This window comes from Oreochromis niloticus, linkage group LG20 (genome assembly GCF_001858045.2).
Source record: "Oreochromis niloticus isolate F11D_XX linkage group LG20, O_niloticus_UMD_NMBU, whole genome shotgun sequence".
NCBI lineage: Eukaryota > Metazoa > Chordata > Actinopteri > Cichliformes > Cichlidae > Oreochromis > Oreochromis niloticus.
In genome coordinates, this window is record NC_031984.2 from 34,511,000 (window position 1) to 34,526,875 (window position 15,876).

General features: G+C 43.9%; 1 protein-coding gene and 1 long non-coding RNA gene across 11 annotated transcripts in view; one reads left to right on the forward strand and one right to left on the reverse strand.

Moving 5' to 3' along the window:
* Positions 1 to 15,876, reverse strand: part of LOC100709480 (immunoglobulin superfamily member 21) — a 52,051-nt gene that overhangs the window by 17,363 nt on the left and 18,812 nt on the right. For 2 of the 9 annotated variants that reach the window (XM_005465180.4, XM_025901722.1), the window contains exon 2: positions 1,081 to 1,205. The exons of 1 other annotated variant lie outside the window; for it this stretch is intronic. In XM_005465180.4, coding sequence (XP_005465237.1) covers positions 1,081 to 1,205 — 125 coding nt within the window. Of the gene's footprint in view, positions 1 to 327; positions 661 to 1,080; positions 1,206 to 12,299; positions 14,008 to 14,896; positions 14,990 to 15,876 lie in introns of those variants that run through there. 6 more of the 9 variants (XM_025901717.1, XM_025901718.1, XM_025901716.1 and 3 more) reach the window with 6 other exon arrangements.
* LOC102075927 (uncharacterized) lies at positions 1,141 to 4,784 on the forward strand. 2 transcript variants are annotated; one of them, XR_268212.4, is made up of 3 exons: positions 1,141 to 3,757; positions 4,039 to 4,105; positions 4,273 to 4,784. It is a non-coding gene; the product is annotated as an uncharacterized LOC102075927 (long non-coding RNA). The 2 variants fall into 2 exon arrangements; XR_003215534.1 differs by having other exon boundaries at positions 4,039 to 4,784.

A 15,876-nucleotide genomic window follows, 5' to 3' on the forward strand; every position in this document is an offset into this window, starting at 1 on the left:
AGTCTGAGAGCCAAGTGCTCAGTTGGGGTGATGCGGTGCTATTAGGTCTTCAAGATAAGATGGGGCCTTATTATTCAAGACTTTGTAATGTAAATGGACTGATTCTTATATAGCGCTTTTCTACTCTCCCGGAGTACTCAAAGCGCTGTATACAACATGCCTCATTCACACCCACTCATACAAGCACTTCTAAACTCAAGTGCAACCTAAACTACATTCATACACATTCATACTCTGATGAACGCATTGGAGAGCAACTCGGGGTTAGTATCTTGCCCAAGGATATTTGGCATGCAGACTGGGGAAGCCAAGGATCGAACCACCAACCTTCCGATCAGTAGCTGATCTGCTCTGCCACCTGAGCCACAGCCACCCCATGTGGCTGTGATGACAAGGATTTCGATTCTGCATTTAACAGGGAGCCAATAAAGAGAAGCCAGTAAGAGAAATTTGCTCTCTCTTTCTAGTCCCTGTCAGTACTCTTGTTGCAGCATTACACACACAAGATATTTACATGGAAAGTTTGTTAGTACTGTCACTGTGAGTGTCAAAGGAAAATCGTGTATATGTGATCAGCTACATGAAATGTATTCTTTTATTGATCACTAAGCAAACCACATGTCTACGTGACTTTTCACCTAATAACTTTTGACATGAACTCTTCTGTGATAACTTACAGCTTCCTCTTTCTGTTCTGGAGCATACAGACTTAGAAAAGGGGAACCTCAGCTCTGAGTTCTGAGAATAACTCTGTTATCTTTGTACACACACACACACACACACGCACACACACACACACACACACACACACACACACACAGAGAGACATACAGACACACACACACACACACACACACACACACAGACATACAGACACACAGAAAAGTATAAATAAAGCACGCAGACAGTGATGAGACGCAGATCCTGTGTTCCATGGCTGCCCTCGCGAGTTAAAGAAAATCTGCAGTGTTTGTGTTTTCTAACTCAGATGTCTCAGCTGAAGAACGCCAGGGTGATTTAAAGAAATCCCCTGTCAGTGAGCAAGCGAGATCATCATTCAGCTCAAAGCACTAACTTTACCTGTTCGCTTTCCCGAAACCACACAATCTCTCGCAGGCTGCCATCTGTTTGGAAGTTGCACTTGAGTGTGACGGTATCTCCAATGACGACAGGAGGAAGAGATTCAGTAGTAACGGTTAAATAACCTGCCAAGGAGAAAACAGTGGAAGATAAGACTCCTGCAGTGAATAGAAAGGTTCTGCACTGAGAAGCTTCTCACAGTCAATAGTCCTGTAGTTTCTTATACTATTCACTGCTGCTCTGTTGTATATACATCAAGGCTGAGGCATGTTGTTGCTGAGGACTTTATTTATTTGAAATCTGTACTTCCCAAATTCCACCAACATTGTTAAGTGCTCTACCACGGGGCAACAGGACACTGGACCATGTGCACAGTAACATCAAGGGCCTACCAAGCCACACCCCTCCCACACCTCAGACAATATGACCAATTCTCTCTGCTCTTCATCCGTTCTTAAACCACCCTGAGGAAACAAACCCCTCCAAGCACCCAGGTCACTAAAACATGGCCAGATGATGCTCTCATCCAGCTACAGGACTGTTTTGATCTGACAGACTGATCCATCTTTGAACAGCAGGACCTGGAGACCTTCACTTAGTCTGTCCTTTTGTACATTAAGTGCTGTGTAGAGAATGTAACAGTTTCTCCTAACTGGAAACCTCGGATCACGAGAGAAGTACAGGCTCTGATCAGAACTCGTAACTCGGCCTTCAGGCTGAGGGACAGTTTTCTGTACCGCACTGCCAGAGCAAACCTGAGGAGGGGTGTCAAACAAGCTAAGGAGGCTCACAGGAGGAGGATGAGGCCTTCAGCTTCACACTTAGCAGAGCAGCTCAACAACTTCTAAGCTCAGCATCACCTGACCTCCCCCTCCTTCTCACCCAGCACACTCCCTGGAGGAGCATGAGGTTAGGAGGCGACTGAGAGTGGTGAACTCCAAGAGAGCTTTCTATGATGGCATCCCAGGGGCTGTGGTCAAGGCCTGTGCAGACCAACTGGAAGAAGATCTTCATCAGGTTGTTTAACCTCTGCCTGATTCATGCCAATATTACCACCTGTCTAAAGGCCTCCATTATGATTCCCATTCCCTAAAAGCCTGTAATAGACAGCTTCAATGACTACAGATCTATACCCCCTACATCAGCAGTCATGAAGTGTTTCAAGCAGATAGTGTCTCAGCATATCAGAGACTGCCTACTTCTCTGGACCCCTACCACTTTGCTTACAGAGCAAATCGGTCCACAGAGGATACCACCTGATCCTGAATCATCACCACCAACCAGCCCAAATCAGTCAGACTCAGCCCCAGCCTCTTCCCCCCACTGTCACTTTCTTACTCCTGACTTCTTCGTGTAGTACCACAGTTTCTAGCACCCTATCATATGCTTTCTTTGGAGCTTCCTTCTGACCTTCTTAATTAACAATCCCAAAACAAACATTGCATCTTTATTGCTCTTTCTTGGCCTGAAGTCATACTGCTGCTTGCTAAATGTTACCTCTCTTCTTAAGCTAGCTTCAATACTCTCTCCCACATCGTCATCCTATGGCTCATCAGCTTTGTCCTTCTGTAGTGATGTCCTTTGGCTCTGCACATCACTCTTGTTCTTGAAATCACTACCAGTGCGCTTGTTCTCCATTCCTCAGACATCCTCTCACCCTCCAAGACTGTGTTAAACTACCTGGTTGGACAGTCCACCACACTCTCTCCTATCTACACAACTCCACAGGTATGTCATGTGGACCAACTGCTTTCCATTCTTCATCCTCTTCATAGCTGCCCCCGCTTTCTCTTTATTAATTCAATTTCAATTCAATTCAATTCAATTTTATTTATATAGCGCCAAATCACAACAAAAGTTGCCTCAAGGCGCTTTATATTGTACAGTAGATCGCACAATAATGCTAATTACTGCACTTCACTGATTCACTGACTTTCCTGTATCCCTTCTCCTCCCTCTCTCATTTTCTGCATTCATCAGCTCCTCAAAACACTCCTTTATCTTCTCAATGGCCTGTTGTCATGTAGCAGTGAAGGCTTGATATAGGACCCAAAATGCAGACTAATTGGGAAAATTAAACTTAAACACAGCTTTATTGCTAAATGACTGAGTACTGCCAAGACTCAAGAAACCTAAACTGAGATACCAGCCGGAACACACAGCCAGAGGATGAGGGAGATCGCCACACTGGACAGAGGGAGACACAGACAGTAAATACATCAGAGGGGGTCAGAGGAGAGATGAAACACCTGGGGAACACGGGTGAAGAAAATCAATTAACAAGACAGGGGAAGAACAACCAAGTATAGAACACACAGGACTCTTCTGTAACCCTGGAGAGTTACTAAGGGTTTTAGTGTGTTATGAATGATGTTAGTATTTGGAGTTCACTGTTAAGTTTTATTAAGTTAAATTATTTTGTTGAGAATTAATAAAATATAAGATGTCTATAATGCCGTGATGGTCCTTGAAGTATACAGGGGGAAGTACCGCCTCCTGCCGTTCACTGCGTAGCAGCTACGAATATCAGGAAAAAGGGAGAGGAAGAAAAAAAGTCCGTCTTTTCCAAGTGGAAAGCGTGGTTGCTTTTATTCAGTCGGATTGTACGGTGGAAATAAACTATCTGGAAAGTGTTGTTAACCAGAAAGGAATTTTGTTACTGCTCGGATTCTTCTGGGTGAGTTAATTTGTTGTGAACAAGAATATTGTGAGTTTAAGCCACTAACGATGACATGCTAGCGGCTATCGCAGCTATTGCTATTAGCCATGTGGCTGTACATGTATGATTGTAAGGATTAAACTGTATGTTAGAGTTTGTTAGCTTCCTATGACGCTGCATGTAAAGATTGTAGGTTATATGTATGCTGTAGATGTTGATATGTTCCTATATCAATCCTTAGTTGTGTTCATTGTGAGGTGAATACAGTTTAAAGAAAATGGGGTTATGTTTCTTTGTAGTTGTGCTGCAACGCTGCACCATCGCCATTTTGAAGCTCCAGGAGAGCCCATTTTGTTGGTTACTTTGGTAAGAAGTTATCATTGTCCATGTTTTGGAATATTCTCTCATTCTTTCTGTATACTGGAAAGGTAAAATGCAAATTTCTTAGTATGTATGAACGAAACATAAGAAAGGATATATGTATAAATGACTAAATATAGAATTTTGAATGTTATTCTGACTGTGTTATACAGGTCAGGTTTTTTTGGGGGGGGGGAGTACAGTTCGGTGATGATCCAGTCCAAAGATGGCGAGCCACCCCTCCAGGATCCTTGAGATGATTGTTTTAAGAAGAGAACTAAATTCTTTGGACGAGCCGTGAACTGTACAACTTCTACTTAAGTGGTAGGACAGATTTGCACCTCATTCCTCCTTTGCACATCCTGCAAGGAGAATCTTCATTGCTGGACTCACACTTAAGGGTGTTGGCTGACACGAGAGAGAGACTGAGTCAAATCCCCTGGGGGTGTGTGTGTTATATTTATTATTTTCCATGACTTGGGCCCAATTTTTCCTTTCATGTACTGTTATTGTTTTCATTGTATGTATGTGAGATTCTTTAATTGTGAATACAAATCGATCAAACCAAGTTCTCTGAGCGTTTCATTAGTCATCCACTTTGCTCCAGTAGTCGAACCTCAGCTATTGGCCCAACACACAGGCAACCATTTAAATCTGTATCCCAAGTGTTGAAAGGGGTGTTACACTTGTCCTGTTTCAAACTAAAACAGGAAGTACGTGAAACATACACACCGAGATGCAGACTGATGAAACCCAGGGAACAGAGGGAGGGGCGAGAGAGTGAGGGACGAGAAAGGGCAAGAGAATGAGGAGAGCAAGGGACAGAAAGGCGAGAGAAACCAGACAGACACACAGAGACACGACTGGGGAAACGGGACAAACAAAGGACCTGCTGTGGAGTACACACAGAGGCAAGACCAAGACAAACGACACGAAAGGGAACCGACTAAATGAACAAGTTGCCATGGTCCCTGTGCCTGCCCGGCCAGCCTAGTGTGGCCACAAATGTTTTTGTTTTTGTTTGCTCTGTCTTTTCTCTCCCCTCTCTTGCTCGCCTTGCTCTGCCTGGGTGGAGCTCAGATTGAGCTCCCGCCCTTGGCACACACACTTGCAGCTGATCACCGGCGATTCTGCATTTGGTTACTGACTCTTCTTAAGCGTTGAGCTACTTGTCGCTGGAATATTGAGTAACTCTAGTTAGTATTGCCCGGCTCTGCAGAATTCTGATGCTTCTCATGCCTGCTCCGAAGCAGGCATGAGTAACCCTCGTTTCTGTAAATAGGTTTCCCAGATCTGCCTGTATTGTGACTCCTGGACCCCGTGAGCGTGAGTGGAGCTGCTAGTGTGGAGTTTGTGTGGACGAGGAGCGGGGCCAGTGCGAAGGCTTGTGTTCCCCGAACCCGTGGACCCTCGAGACCCTGGTGTTTTCCCCCATGTGTATATCATGCACCTGGTGTGGATAATAAAGAAATGTTTAAATCGTATTTCTCAGTCTGCGGCTGAGTCCGTTCCACCGCTGTGACACAAGTACTTTAGAACTAGAGATACAAATAACGAAACTAAAAAGCACAAGAAAACTAAACCATACCCAATAAAGACTAAGAAACATGGAACAACAAAAAACAAGGTCCAAAAGTCCAAAAACCAAAACACTGGGTTAATGACCCAGAAACTCTAACATCTGTTCTCAGTGAACTGAAAACACCTGTATTGAAGGCCATGACATGATGACAGGATGTCTATAGTTATTGCTCACATGTTGACTGTTAAACCTTAAAATAAGTTATGATTTCTTTGATAAGGGTGAAGATATTCTACAAATTTAAATAACACCGTTGACAAATAGTGTACAATATGATCGTTAAAATGTGTTGTTGGTGAGCTCATGCTGACTAGTTGCTTCTCAGTGTTGTGGATCAGTGTCCCCCAAGCCTGCGAGGTCATAAAGGGAGGTGTCCTGGGTACTCTGGGATTTGCCAATGTTGAGAGGAATTTGAAAACTGACCACACTGAAACAAGTATTCAATAGAATAAAATATTTAAAAGCTAAGATTGTCTTTATACACATTTATCCACATTAGCAGAGCATTATAATTTCCAGCGCGCAACATACCGACTATTTGTCACACCCCCAGGCATCTCATAGTAACGCAAAACACTCTGGGTTCTCAACAGAATGCCGCTCTCTGCAGTAGGACACTGTGGCAGGGCGGGGCTTGCAGTACTGTGGCAGGTGCAATGGACACACCTGCGCGGCATCTGCAATCACGCCTCGCCAGCTTAAAAGTCTGGATTTTGAGTGAACGTTGTAGTTGTTGTTATGTTGGGCTGGCAGCAGGAGAGCTGCAGCTGTGTGTCCAGCAACCGTCATTAGTGAAATAAAAATGATCAAAATGCCACTCGGTCCATCGTGCATGTTTACAGACACGCTGTGGGCCCTAACCATAACCAAAGTGATTCAGTATCAGAACGTAAAACACATGTATAGATTCATTCCAACAGGCTCTCATGCCTCCGAATGCGTATCATACCGAAAATTTGTCACATTCATCAGTATGTTGCGTGTTGGAATGAGAATGTGTTGACATCAGATTTAAAACTGATAAAACAGATAGAAAACTAGAAGATGGCCATGTCAGGTATTTCACACTTCCTTCACAGTCCAACAGTAATGCTAGATATATAATGTATAGGCCATCCCTATACACAAACCAATACCATTTCAAAGTCTAAAGCTCATCAAAGATCCATAGGAGGAGGTACATTACTGTTCAAGACAATATCTGAGAACAAAAATACATTTCGTAAATGCATATGGCCCCAACGACTTTATGAACAATTGTGCCATTACCTCGAGACTCAAAAATCCCAGCATGCTTCACCATCAGAGCTTCTGACTGAGGTTCCTCTCATTCCCCTACCAAGGTCTCTCATTGTCCAAAACTTCTTCTGATCTCTTCTCCCACCATTTCTTCCAAACATGCCAGCACATTTGCTCCACTCAGTGGATTTCCTGATCACGCAGTTGAGGTCACGGATCGCTTATCATCGCTAGCCTGCCTGCCACTTATATTTTTGCATTATATTTTAGTATCCCCTCACCCTCATCAGATGCACACCACAAAAGGAAGACAAGACAGGGAAGGAAAAACCCAGGCAGATTACCAGACAAGACAAGTTTTTGTGATAAATATTTCAGGTATGCCTCTTCCAGAATAATGCTTTACATTATTGTGACAAGATTTAGGTTTTTCCTCCAACAAACTAAGCAAAATTTTTCAAAGAAAAGTGATTTTATGTAAATTTTATAGACATTTACATCTTAAAGCACGGTATCACCAAAATTCTCAAAATACCACTTTTAAAAATAGATTGGATCATGACATGTGTCATGTTTCCTGTCCACCCTGTCATATGTTTCAAGTCTGTGTTGTGTCCACGTTGTCAAGCTCGTGTGTCTGTTTTATTTTGAAGACTCTAGTGTTTCCATGTTCACTGTGTTTATTTTTTCCCCTGTGGCATCATGTTCACTTGTGCCAGCTGTCTCTCCAGGTGTTTCCACTTCCCTCATTACCCTTCTGTGTATTTAAGTCCTCTGTCTCCTTCTGTTCTTTCTATTTTTGCCATCACATTCCCTTCACTCAACGGAGTCCCTGTCCACCCAGTCGAGGTTATATGCCACTCATCATTGCAAGAATTCCCACCAGTTATATTTTTGCAACAATCTTCAAACTTTGTAACCCACAGTCATCAGTGCTTCTTGGGGAAGCCTTCTTTGGGGAATGCCCAGCCTGGAAGCGGCCACCCGTCCCCTCTGAAGCCCCCAAACAGCAGCTTGAATTTATGCAATCTGCCATTATCTACTAGAAATTCTGTCAAACCTAAATAAGGATCTCATCCAAACTAGTGAATTTTAAAATGTAATGTGAAATGTGATAAGCACCAATTAGACCCATGGCCTTTCCACTTAAAAAAATCTTATTCTGTAACTTTTACATTCTTCATTTACCAAATCAAACATGAAATTTCACTTCACTACAATGAAGATGGACGAAGGAGAACCAGAGGTTAATAATAACTAGAACTACAGCTAATAATTAAAAATTAAATCTAGAGTGAGAGAGGTTTCTCAGAGATAAAAAAGAGAAAAGAGGTAAAAGAAGGGATGAAGCTATGACTGCTGGAGCCCAGACTGATAAACTCCAGTGCTACACTCTTAGGTGCTACTGGCATTCTACAAAATATGATGGAGGACATCAAACTGGAGTTAAAGCAAAACAAACTGCCAAAACAGTTATTTTTCTTTTCAGCTGAAAAGAAAATTGGAAGAAGTCAAAGTTCATTGAGAAGAGTAAACAGATAGAAAATTAAGTACAAAAAAGAACTTCAGATTAAATGGGCTAAAAGAAGAAGAAAAAGGAAACGCCTGGGTGCCTGCAGTGCCAATCACCATCATGCAGTTCACTGGAAGGAATTTCAGGTATGACATTTAGCACTCCATCTGAAGTTTGCAGAATATTTCACTGAAGAAGCTACAGAGGCACAATTCAATTCAATGCAGTTTAATTTAATTCAGTTTATTTCCATTTTATTTATATAGTGCCAAATCACAACAACTGTTGGCTCAAGGTGAGAAGAAAGAAGAGAAAGAAGAGAAAACCCCAACAATCATATAATAATAATAATGATAAATTGTATTTATAAAATGCCTTTCAAGACACCCAAGGACACTGTACAATAGGATAAACACATAATAGAACAATGACACAATGAAGGACAATAAAACAAAAGCACAACATAAAATTAACGAATACATGACGCCCTATGAGCAAGTGCTTCGGCGACAGTGGGAAGGATAAACTCGCTTTTAACAGGAAGAAATTCCTGAAGAACCAGCCCTAGGGAGGGGTGGTCATCTGCTGCCACCATTTAGGGGCGAGGTGAGGAAGACAGGATGAAGACACACTGTGGAAGAGAGCCAGAGATTAATAACAGCTAAAATTAAATGCAGAGGTGTATAAACACATAGTAAAAGAAAAGGGAGACTGAAGAAGAAAACTAGAGAAGAAAAGCTATTTGTCAGTCTGGTGGTTTGTGACCTGACTGACCTGAGGGGCAGTCTGCTGGGCAGTGGTTCAAACAGGGCAGTATGCAAGGAGTTACCTGTGGTTACCTGTGATGGCCCTGGTTTTCCTGAAACAGGAGGTGCTGGCGATGGCCTCCAGGGATGGTAGAGGGCAGCTAATGATTTTTTGGGCAGTGTTATTTACCCTTTGTGCAGCCTTCCTGTTCTCAGTAGTGGCCTCTGCATTCCAAATACCCAGGCAGTAGGAGAGCTGCTCCACTTCTACCACTCCTCTGCTACCACTCCTCGCATTAGAAGGCCAGCAGCAGCTTCTGGTGGTGTCATTGGCATACTTGACAATGATGTTGGTTGGGTGGATTGCTGCTGTAGGGGGGACCTGAAGGTGGTCCACTTTGGTGGCAAGGATGTCTGGGACTATAGTGTTGAATGCTGAGCTGTAGTCCACAAAGAGCATCCTCACATAGCTCTTCCTGTTCTCCAGATGGCTCAGTGCTCTCTGAAGAGTGATGGTGAAATGTCTCGTTTCCTGTTTTATTTTGATACTCCCAGTCCTACGTGCAGTGAGTCTAGTTTTGCTTCCCCTTGTCTCGTTATGTATAATTAACCCCAGCTGTGTCTCCCTCCTGTTTCTCATTCCCTGATTGCTCCTGTGTGTATATAAGCCCTGGGTTTTCTCCTGCTTGTTACTGGTCTGTCTGTGCTCCTCCGTGCCATTCTCCCTGCTTATCGTTCTTTATGTTACCTACGCTCTCCGTCATCTCTTGTTCAGAATTGTTGTTTAGTTCTTTTCCCCAGTTTAGATTATTTCTTAGTTCTGTTTCTCGCCTCCTTCACTGTTGGTTGTTTGTCACTCTCCTTCAATAAAGCTCACTCATGTCTCAGCCAGTGCCAGAATTTTGTGTCTTTCTCTCTCACTCCAGATGGCTTGCCTCGCTAGCCGTGACAGTACGGACCAGTCACAATATGGACCCAGTGGCATTTGCCCTGTCTGAGGAGCTCCGAGAGGACATTATTTATTCGGTGAAAAAACTAATTGACCTGTGGCTGAATCATTCGGGGAGAGAGTTTCATTGCGCTACAGCGACTGGTTTCCAGTCTCCCCTGGCTACTGAGCTCACTTCACCCACTCAAACAGGATTTCCTCCTCAACACACTCCATCTTCACGCCCCCAGCCGCCACCGCTACCCTACCCAGCTCTGCGGAGGAAGTGCTTCACGGCCCGCTGGACGTGGAATTGCCCAGCCCGTCGGAGCCATCGTCAAGGAGGAAGCAGTGGCTGCGCTGCTGGCACGTCACCCCACAACCGGACTTCGAGACATCAAAGCAGTCGGCTGTGGTGAGTGAGAAGGACATTAGTTCTGTAATTTCGGACATTGGGACTGTTTATTCGTTCGATTTTTGTGTGGCTAGTGAGGACAAGGGTAGTTTCTGTATTTAACCTGTGACTGGAATATTAAAGACTGCCCGTCCTGAGACTAAACAGAGTTTGAAAGACAGTGATCCCACTCAACTTCCACTACAACCACCACCACTATTGTCAGCTGCCCAGCTGTCAGCTCAGTCATCTACTCCACCACCCACTCCACTCCCACGACAACCATCACTTTGGTCACCAGCTCAGTCTACAGTGTTGTCACCAGTTCTATCACCAGCTCAGGCTCCTGTTCGGTCCCCCGTGCAGCCTGCAGCTCAGCCTTTAGCGCAGCCTGCAGTCCGGCCTGTAGCTCTGCCATTAGCGCAGCCTGCTGCTCAGCCATTTGTTTTGTCACCAATCCAGCCTGCAGCTCAGTTACCTGCTCAAATTTTTTGCAGCTCAGGTACCTGCTCGATTTTTTTTGCAGCTCAGTTACCTGCTCCATTGTCTGCAGTTCAGCCACCACCTTCGTTGTCTGCAGTTCAGTTACCTGCTCAGGTTGCAGCTCAATCACTAGGTCAACTGTCAGTTCAGTCATTAGTTCAGCCACCTATTCAGCCACCATCTTCACCCGTTCATTCTAAGCAGGGAGAAAATCCCATTAAAACATGAGCTGTTTCTCAAAAGCTGGCCATTTTAGAGACTTTTACTCTCTCCAGGGCCTGCCCAGATGCTGAGTTTCAGCTCTCAGCTGACTCTGGACCCCTGGAGACAGCGCAACCTGTTTCACCTTGGAGCTCTACTGGGCCATCTCAGCAATCAGTCTCCGCTAAGAGCATGGGTGAGTTAACTCAGCTGCCTCCGTCCTCTGCTGGAAGCTCAAGTGAGCTCATTCGGCCAGCTAAGGACTGCACCCTGCTGTTGCTGCCTGGGCAGAGCCAATGCCCTGCACAGCTCCAGCCAGTTTCGTCGTGGCCAGAGGACTCCGCGCCTGCTGGTTTTGTGTCTGCCTCCGTTGGAGAGTCCGAGGGGCCCGTTCAGCCGTCTGCTGGAGGCTCCAGGGAGTCCATTCAGCCTGCAGCACCACCACCTACGGTTTCCCGCTGTCGCCTGCAACGCCACCACCTGCACAATCGTTTGCGGTTGCCAAGCTGGGCCAGTTCTTTTGCCTGGTTCTGGTCTGTTCCTGCCTCATCTCCTGCGGCTGCCATGCCGCCGTCGGGTCCTGCTCGGTCTGCACGTCCACGTCCTGTGCCAGCACCTTGTCGGCACCGGCCACTTTCCAGGTCATTGGCTGGGTGTCTTCGCCGTCATGGGCGGCCTCCTGAACTGTTTTGCTGCCAAACCTGTGGCAGGCCTCCTGAAGGATATTGCCAGCATCGCCACCTGCCAGGTCGCCCTCAAGAACTGCTCCGTCGCTGCTGCTGGCTTCGCGGTTGGCCTCCTGAACTGTTTCCACGCCGCCACTGCCTTCTGCGTGGTCGGCTTCTGGATTTGCTTCGCCCGCACCTCCGCTGCCTTCCATCTGACCATATTTTATGATCCGGTTGCTTGGAAGGATTTGTTTCCCAAGCGGGTGCACACATAGTCAAGTGTCCTGTCCCCCTTAGTAGCACACTTAACATGTTGGTGAAATTTGAGGAGTACAGATTTCAAACATGCCTTGTTAGAGCCCCTAGCAACAATATGGATGCCCTCTGGGTGAGAGAGCACCCACCCCCGCCCCCCCACCCACACACCCACACACCCCTTCCCTTACCAGAGTCTTTGTTGTGGTCCTGGCAGTGTAGGGTCTAGCCTGGTAACTCCACCTAGGCATCAGGGATTTGCGGACGGAGTCAGAATTTCGTTACAGTCCGTAGACAACACTCCTGAACAAGACGGTTGTAGTAGATTTCTGATTGTTGCTCCTCTGTTTTGTTTGCAATGAATCTGGTGTTGGTAAGGAAGATGGATGGAATATGTCTGTGAAGGTTCTCAGTTCTCCAGATGGATGGAAGTGGGGTTTGTGTTGTTGTTTTCGCAGCTGGATGCAATAGCCACCTCTGCATCCCTGCTTTTCTTTTTTTCCCTGCCTCCCTCTGCCGTTTACGTCGCTTGTTATTCCCGACAACCCACGGAGCGCCCAGCGCTGGATTTGGTGCAGTGGTGCATCGGCATTTCTTGAGCTTTTACATAAATTTTTTCAGAATTATTTCAGACCCAACATAGACCACAGATTTATAGAAAACAGGAGACCTATCACTCTAAGAAACTGACTATGAATAGACTACTACTACTAACCTAAATTTTATTGTTTCTCTTCAAAAAGGTATTTCAAATCTTTTTATACAGCAATAATGTAATACCAGAAACTCGACAGAAACCTTATAGGACACGATGGATTCATTCTCTTTCTGGACTTTTACAAAGTCTTTGACAAATTGGAGCATCAATTTATCTTTTTGGTACTTGAACACTGTGATTTTTAAGTTGGATTCAGAAGCTTAATTTGTTGTTTGTATCAGAATATCAGCAGTTCTGTCATTTTACCCACTGGTACCATACCCAACTTTTAGCACTCCCTCAAGGGTGTCCTATTTCAACATATTTATTCATACTGATCAGTGAAATGTTATTTATGTTAAAAATGTAATGACATTAAGGAACTAAATGTGTGGGGTACAGATCGGGTCAGAATTTGGGTCAACCAGGCTGTATTTATCCAATGCACTAATGCAATTACATACATTTATAAAGTTAATAAATGCAACAATTTGGAGAAATTAACCTCACTACATGAAAAAAAATGATCGAAAATACAAAAGATGGAAACCTGAAAGCTGTTGATTTTGACTGCTTTAAAAATAAACTGGTTAAAATCCTGGGTCAAATGATGACGTGACTCACTTTGGCTTTGTAATTCAAATCACCTAGTCAGTAAAGCTGGTGATTTAAATTTTCTTATCACAGACTTTGTGGTTAACAAGAGTTCCACAGACAGATATTATTACACACAGATACTTGTAGTTCTTGTACATCCATAACCTTTCACCTCCCAGCACTTAATATTGAATAATAGGTATCTTCTGTATCATAACATGTACTTGAACTTAGTTACAGTCTATCAAAGTGCTGTAACTAAGTTTAAAGACATAATTCCTGCACTGTCAGTCTCTTCAGTACCATGTGCCAACACAATGCAGGGCAGTTACCTAAACTCTACTCCCATCCAAGTTGTTTTGTTAATAGTGTAACATCTTCCCTTATGCTGGAATAAGCTTAGGCTGCTGGGGGCTTCCCATGATGCTCTGACTATTTCTTCTTCACTCACCTTTTTCATTCACTGTGTGTTCATACACCGCTCTGCATTATTCATCATTAGTTATGCTGATAATAAGTGATGCTGAAAAGCTAAAACTAGTTCATGCATTTATTACTTCCAGACTGGACTAGTGTAATTCATTATTATCAGGATGTCCTAAAAACTCCCTGAAAAGCCTTCAGTTAATCCAAAATGCTGCAGCAAGGGTACTGACAGGGACTAGAAAGAGAGAGCAGATTTCTCCTGTATTGGCTTCCCTTCATTGGCTCCCTGTTAAATCCAGAATTCAAAATTCTGCTCCTCATATACAAGGTCTTAAATAATCAGGCCCCATCTTATCTTAATGACCTTGTAGTACCATATCACCCTATTAGAGCACTTTGCTCTCACACTGCAGGCCTACTTGTCGTTCCTAGAGTATTTAAAAGTAGAAGAGCCTTTTTTGTGGAACCAGCTTCAAGTTTGGTTTGGGGAGACAGACACTTTGAAGACTAAAAGGCTAAAATTTTCCTTTTTGCTAAAGCATGTAGTTAGGGTTGGATCAGGTGACCCTGAATCCTCCCTTAGTTACACTGTAATAGGCCTAGGCTCCTGGGTGATTCTCATGACGTTTCTTCTTCTTTTCCCCTTTAAAAGGAAGAAACCTCTGCTGGACGTTTCTTCCTGTTAAAAGGGTTTTTTTCCTTCCCACTGTCACCAAAGCTCTTGCTCATAAGGGATCATGTGATTATTGGGGTTTTCTCTATTTTCTTTCTATTATTGTAGGGTCTTTACCTTAAAATATAAAGCACCTTGAGGCAAAAGCAGAGCCTCTGAGCACTACTTCTAACATTACACAAAGCAAGGTTGCTGTCATACTGTTCATAAAGTGCTGGGCTTTGGGTCAGCCTACAGGGGAAGTCTGAAGATGACTTCTCTTTGAGAGAGCTGCTGGTGAAGATCGTGAGTACTGCTTTTTCCCTGCGATGAAATTGACATCTCCCTCAGTTTGTCAACATAACATCTGGTACAGGACAGCTGTGATAAAAGACAGAGAGGAAGTTTCTACAAACCGCTGGGCCCAATACAGACCAAGCTTAGTCTTGATGGTCTCCCTCACTCATTTTTCCTCAGGGTGAATGTAGCTGTTGATAATGACGTGGACTCTGAAAAGAACAAATTACACTTCTGTAAAACCATCTGCTGGTGTATTTTTTTTAAATCTAACATTTTATGTACAGTTTTCTCTCACCATGTTACCAGGCTGCTGATTTCTCTGTAGATATGATGGATGTAAAACAGTTTAAATCAGTTTGTTTATATCATGCTCAGGTTTATGCTAAAATCTCAAAGGTAACATTTAATTTCTAGATAATTCTGATATTTACAATAAATCTGGACCGCTCCAGATTGTGTGGTTGATCACGCTTTGTCTAAAATGAGGAGAACAAAAACCGAGTAGTGAATTATTCGAACTTATGGACTATGAGAGGAACACAGCAACACAAATAGGGAAAATTGCAGTAGTTCCATCTAGAGATGATAATGTTATAAATAAGAAAATTCAGTGTTAACCAGTGTTTGACAACATGAGGCTGCAGTGGGACAGAGACATCCAATTTCATAGAGAAGTAAACTGGGATGTCATCAGCACAACAGTGTGAGGAAATATTATATTTCCTGATAATGAATCCCAAAGGTAGCATGCATAATGAGAACAGAGCAGAACCCAAAACGGACCCCTGTGGTATACCACACAGGGCAGAAGAAGAGGCATATTTACTACTGGCAAGAGAAAAAGACCTCTTTCACAAGAAAGAACTCCTTTCATCAGTTTCTGTTTGCCCAACTTTCTGCCAAGTTGGGCCAACATATGCTTTCATAAATCGCATATGAGGATGCCACCCCATTTGACTCATCTTTTTGAGTGTTTCCAAGGAGGAAAAGTCAATGGTAGCACATTAATAGAGAACTGGTTAAAAATATTATATAATTCTGCAACAGCCTGTGTCAGGACAAATGACCAAACATCCTCCAGCTTCTGTCTCCAGAG